This window comes from Sinocyclocheilus grahami, unplaced genomic scaffold, assembly GCF_001515645.1.
Source record: "Sinocyclocheilus grahami isolate Dianchi unplaced genomic scaffold, SAMN03320097.WGS_v1.1 scaffold96.1, whole genome shotgun sequence".
Taxonomy (NCBI): Eukaryota; Metazoa; Chordata; class Actinopteri; order Cypriniformes; family Cyprinidae; genus Sinocyclocheilus; species Sinocyclocheilus grahami.
In genome coordinates, this window is record NW_015505275.1 from 1,811,223 (window position 1) to 1,817,447 (window position 6,225).

Sequence of the window (6,225 nt, forward strand, 5' to 3'; positions counted from 1 at the left end):
AAATGAACTTTTCCATGACATTCTAATTTATTGAGCTGCACCTGTAGATATAAGTTTGGGGTCAGTCATTTTTTTTAAAAATTAAATAAAGACCATTATTCAGTAATGATGCATTAAATTGGCCAAAATTCACAGTAAAGGCTTTAACATTGTTACAATACATTTCTGTTACAAATAAATGGTGCCATTTTTTTTACTTTATATTAATCAAATAATTTAAAAAATGTATCTTTGCTTTCACAAAAACTTTAAGCAGCACAAATGTTTTCAACATTGATAATAATAGGAAATGTTTCTTGAGCACCAAATCAGCATATTAGAATGATTTCTCAATAATAATGTGACACTAAAGACTGAAGTAATGGCTGCTGAAAATTCAGATTAAAAAATAATAGTTATTTTGAATGAAAATAATTTTTACAATAGCCTATTACTGTTTTTACTTAAATTTTTTGATAAAATGAATGCAGCCTTAGTGAGCATAAGAACTTCTTTCAAAAACACTGTATGTCTGATTTCAATGCCGCAGTGTCACATCAATCATCATTTGCCATTACCGTCACTGTTAAACATGTTTATATAAACAAGCATTGAACTGAAAGGTTGTTACCTGAGTTTATCTGATATTATAATCTCTCCTTGGGTGGTTATTGTGGTCTAGGATGTTCCTGTCAGCTCTCCTGAGGTCATGGAAGCAATCCAGATGGTAGAAGGTGAGGAAGATGAGGAGGACAGAGTGATGCGATCTGAGAGTGAAGGGAGTGACTATGCTCCAAGCAAGAAGAAGAAAAAGAGATCCAGCTCCTCCAAGGAGAGAAAGAAGGGAGGTTCAGCGGGAGAAAAGGCTGGTGGCTCATCTGGAGGAAAAAGCAAACGTAAAGATCCAGAGCCCGAGGAGGAAGATGATGACGATGATGATGATGATGGGCAGGTAAGGATTAGCCAATGGGTGGTCATTGTTAAACCCGGGTTTGATATTAAAACCTTGGGACAACTAAAAACGTCAGTGTCACATAACTGCAAATACATAAATAAAAACACTGCATTTACAAAAAATAAAAATACAGTTGCACAGGATTCAAAATACAATTAGTCATGCCTGAAAGATATTTGTGCACAAGATATATTGTTGTTATTATTATTATTTATTTATTTAGATTTTTTGTGACTTGTGATGCTTTAACAAACAGTGGTACTTGTACAAAGTACATGTTCCTGGAAAAGTCTGATACCGATATTGAGCCTTGTCTATGCTATCACTGTCTACATTGTTGGCACAACAAGTATAGATTTTCAGTTTTGTTTGTAAAGTTTTTATCAGTGCTTCTTATATCTTTCATTTTCCTTCTGTTGGTACACTACCATTCAAAGGTTTGGGGTTGGTAAGATGTTTAAATGTTTTTTTTAAGTCTCTTTTTATTTTTTTCAGAAACTGTGATGCATTTTTTTCAGGTTCAAAAGAACAGCATTTATTTGAAATAGAAATGATTTGTAATATTATAATTTTAATTATAAATTACTTTTGCTGAATAAAAGTAAAGTTTTCTTTGATTACTGTTCAAAGGTTTGGGGGCAGTAACTTTTGTGTATGTATTTGGATAAAAGTTCAGGTCACATGATGTCATGATATATATCTGGTTATATTTTTAGGATTGCATTCTCTAGTGTTATTCACCTGTCATCCTCTGTTCTTCTTTCACAGGAGCCCAAATCTTCCTCTCAGCTATTAGCAGACTGGGGAATGAAAGACATCGACTACACCTTTACCCAGGAGGACTACAACTCTCTCACCAATTACAAAGCTTTCAGTCAGTTTGTCAGGTAGAACAGCGATCTGTTTTTGTCCCATTTCTATTATCGCCTTATATAAACATCTTTATAATATCCTATTGTTATTTTATTCTGTTGACTCATCTGAAATATTTTTCTTTCCCTCTTCCTGTTTAGACCTTTAATAGCTGCTAAGAACCCTAAGATCGCTGTGTCAAAGATGATGATGGTTTTGGGGGCTAAATGGCGAGAGTTCAGCACTAATAATCCCATGCGAGGCTCTGCGAGTGCCAATGCAGCCCTGGCAGCTGCCAACGTAGCTGCTGCAGTGGAGAGTATGGTGACCAGAGTGGATGGAGGAGGGGCTGCGCCCATGGCCACACCCACATCAACAGCAGCTCCTGCTGCACCACCCCCATCCCAGCAGCCCCCAGCGGTCCCCCTGCGAAAAGCCAAGACCAAAGAGGGCAAAGGTCAGAGGAGAGAGAGAGGAATGTGGATTAAATATGAGATTTGATTGGAAATTAAAATGTCAGGATCAGAAATAATTAACAAAGAAAAAATAAGGAATTTCAGGGGGCCCAAAGGTGAGTTTATTATGGTTTTTTTTTTTATGTACTAAAAAGTTTTTGTGTCATTTATATATCTGATCTAGGCCCAAATGCACGTAGAAAGACCAAGTCCAAGCCCCAGGACAAAAAGGCTAAAGCGAAGAAAGTGGCTCCACTCAAGATTAAACTGGGCAATTTCAAGAGAAAACGTTCATCTGTATGTATCTATTCTGCTTACATATATTTCTGCAACATATTGTAAATTAGCTAAATTATATATTATTATTAATATTTATTTAATATTATTAGTTAATGTATTACTATTATAGTAATTAATTATATAAAGTATATACATATATAATATATATACTGCTGTTCAACAGTTTGGGGTGAGTAAGTTTTTTATTTATTTAAGGAAATTAATGCTTTTATTCAGCAATCATGCATTAAATTGACAGTGAATTAACAGTTAAAAGGACAGCTAATTTATGTTACAAAAGATTTTAAATAAATGTTCTTTTGAAGTTTCTGTTCATCAAAGAATCCTGAAAAAATGTATCACTGTTACCAGAGAAATGTTAAGCAGTTTTCAACATTCATAAAAATAAGAAATGATACTTGAGCAGCAAATCAGCATATTAGAATGATCCCTAAAGGATCATGAAACACTGAAGACAGGAGTAATAGCTAATGGCTGCTGAAAATTCAGTTTTGTCATCTCAGGAATAAATGACATTTTAAAACATATTAAAATAGAAAACATTTATATTATGTTTGACTGTATTTGATCAAATAAATGCATAAATAATTGCTTTGGTAAGCATTAGGATAATTCTTTCAAAACATTTCCCAACCCCAAACTGTTTAACAGTAGTGAATATATATTTAAAATTATTCCTTATTTTTATGGCTAACATCACCAGCTTGTTTTGCACCCCTTCACCCATGGTTCCTTCTCTCAGAGCGGTGAGGACGATGATGGTGAGAGTGATTTTGACAGTTTCTCCATAAGTGATGGATCCAACAGTCGGAGCAGCCGCTCCAAGAGTAAAAAATCCAAGAGCTCCAAGAAGAAGAAGAGTGAGTCAAAAACAGCACAACTCAGCATACTCTTTGAGTATGAGTACTCATAATACTGTAATGAACACGCTATACTACCTTTTGGCCATTTTCCAGCCATTTACATTTGTTATAAACCCTCCTTCTCTTTCGTAGTGGATGAGGATGCTGACGGCTATGAGACTGATCATCAGGACTACTGTGAGGTGTGTCAGCAGGGTGGTGAGATCATTCTGTGTGACACCTGTCCGAGAGCCTATCACATGGTGTGTCTAGATCCTGACATGGAGAGAGCCCCAGAGGGCACATGGAGCTGCCCTCACTGCGTACGTACATATAATAAATATGAATCAGAATAAATGTCTGGCCTTTCCTTGAGCTGCTGTGGGCTCATCGAGTAAAATCTACATTCTCTGTGTGTGTGTGTATGTGCACTGTTTCTCTACCATTGATATTTAATGACTGAAGTTTCTGTTGATTGTGCATTATTTATGTCTCTCTCAGGAGAAGGAGGGAATTCAATGGGAGGCTCGTGAGGAGAGTTCTGAGGGTGAAGAGGAGAATGATGATGGAAGGAGAGATGATGGAGAGGTAGAAGAGGAGGACGATCATCATATGGAGTTTTGTCGGGTGTGTAAGGATGGAGGAGAGCTGCTGTGCTGTGACACATGCCCCTCGTCCTATCACTTACACTGTCTCAACCCTCCTCTGCCAGACATCCCCAACGGAGAGTGGATCTGCCCACGCTGCCTGGTGAGAGAGGAATAATATAGTGTGACAGTCCAAATCTATCCTTTGGATTAGGTTATCTTGAGGTTTTATTTTCAGAGATGCCAGTGTTGAAATATGTAGGATTAACACAATTGATTAATCCCGTTATTTAAATTAGTTTAATATTATGGTTTAATTTTGAAAAACATGGAATATAATATCTTTGTTTTTGCAGAGTCTTCCACTGAAGGGCAAAGTCCAGAAAGTCCTGGCCTGGCGCTGGGGTGAAGCCCCTCCCCCTATGCCCGTGCCACGTCCTGCAGACCTTCCAGCCGATGCTCCGGATCCTCCTCCTATGATTGGTCGGAAGGAGAGAGAGTTCTTTGTGAAGTGGTGCAACATGTCTTATTGGCACTGTTCATGGGTCCAGGAACTACAGGTGACGCACAAATAAAAAAACACACTTTCTTGTAAATAGGAATGCACCAACATTGAAATTCTATATATTTTTGTCTAAATAAGTGATAGTAACTAAACAATAAATGTTTAAATAATAAATAATAAATGTTGTTAAATAATGAATCAACAGTTTTAAGTGCTAAAATTAATTTAGGCATCACTACATTATAATGTACAGTGTGAAAAATTTATATTTATTTTCTGAAGATTAGATTTAAATTATTAGTGTTTTTGCATATAAGTTTAAGTAAACATTACATGCCGTCAGTAGTAATCTAAATGTAAAAATAGAATTTAATTTCCAATATTGACTTACACTAGTTATGTGGTTCCATTATATTGTGTATTCCTTCTTTTAAGGCAAGGACATAAAAATAGTTACACATTCATGTACTAAAGCATAATATATGCACAATAATTCATGCATTTTTGTTTCCGTGGGTGTGTTTATTAGTAAAATCATTTAATAATGTTAATATGTCTTTTTCTTTCTTGTCACAGTTGGAGCTGAACTGTCAGGTAATGTTCCGTAACTACCAGCGGAAGACGGATATGGAGGAGCCCCCCAATTTAGAGATGGGTGCGGAGGGAGACGAGGATAAGAGCTGCAAGAGAAAGAATAAAGATCCCTTTTATGCCCGTATAGAGGATCAGTATGGGCGCTTTGGAGTAAAGTTAGAGTGGCTCTTCATCCACCGCGTCTTAAACCACAGGTGAGAACATTAATATGCCGAAGCCTGTTGAAGAATGACATATGCTGAACTATTTGGGCATTCATTTCTCTCATTCTCTCTGGCAGTGTGGATAAGAAGAATAATGTTCACTATCTTATCAAATGGAGAGATTTGCCGTATGATCAGTCAACCTGGGAGTCTGAAGACATGGACATCCCAGACTATGAGACCTTTAAACAACATTACTGGAACCACAGGTAGATGAACACAGGCCTCTACAGCACTTCACACGCATGCACACTAGTGTGAAATAATATTGAGTGCAGTTGTAAGTTAATCTGCATATCTTCTTTTTTTCTGTTTGTCAGGGAGCTGATGCTTGGAGAGGAGGGCAGACCAGTTAAAAAGATGAAGAAGGTGAAAGTGAGGAAGACAGAGAGGCCTCCTGCTAATCCTGTGGTGGATGTAAGGAACCTTAGAACAGCTTGGTTCAACTTTTGTCTACTTTATTGACTAGGGTAGAATTTTAAAACTGAACACTTTTAGGTTCGAGCCATGGTTTATTCAGTGTAAATTTGAACCAGGTCTGCTTCTTTTCTCTGCCATGTTTCACACTTTTTCCCCCATAATTTCCTGTTCTCTCAAGTGTAACCATTAATATAATTATAAGCAAGGCCACAATAGCATATTTAGATTGTTTGGAAACATTGTTTTTAAGAAAATACATTCATAGGTTTTTGACTGACAATGATCTAATATTCTTCCTGTCTCTTACTTTCAGCCCACTATAAAGTTTGATAGGCAGCCGGATTATCTGGACTCTACTGGCGGCACGCTTCACCCGTACCAGCTTGAGGGACTGAACTGGCTGCGTTTTTCTTGGGCTCAGGGCACAGACACCATTCTGGCTGATGAGATGGGTCTTGGAAAGACGGTTCAGACTGCCGTCTTCCTCTATTCACTCTACAAAGAGGTGTGTTTCTAAAAAAAAAAAAAATTAG

The 6,225-nt window shown here is 37.1% G+C and overlaps 1 protein-coding gene across 1 annotated transcript in view; it reads left to right on the forward strand.

Annotated features, from left to right (window-relative positions):
• Positions 1-6,225, forward strand: part of LOC107587792 (chromodomain-helicase-DNA-binding protein 4-like) — a 9,105-nt gene extending 2,880 nt beyond the window's left edge. The window contains exons 4-15 of the mRNA XM_016275713.1: positions 662-931; positions 1,703-1,821; positions 1,948-2,243; positions 2,426-2,538; positions 3,284-3,401; positions 3,537-3,706; positions 3,885-4,133; positions 4,327-4,530; positions 5,052-5,263; positions 5,350-5,481; positions 5,593-5,689; positions 6,006-6,225. Coding sequence (XP_016131199.1) covers positions 662-931; positions 1,703-1,821; positions 1,948-2,243; positions 2,426-2,538; positions 3,284-3,401; positions 3,537-3,706; positions 3,885-4,133; positions 4,327-4,530; positions 5,052-5,263; positions 5,350-5,481; positions 5,593-5,689; positions 6,006-6,209 — 2,184 coding nt within the window. The 3' untranslated portion in view covers positions 6,210-6,225. The remainder of the gene's footprint in view (positions 1-661; positions 932-1,702; positions 1,822-1,947; positions 2,244-2,425; positions 2,539-3,283; positions 3,402-3,536; positions 3,707-3,884; positions 4,134-4,326; positions 4,531-5,051; positions 5,264-5,349; positions 5,482-5,592; positions 5,690-6,005) is intronic.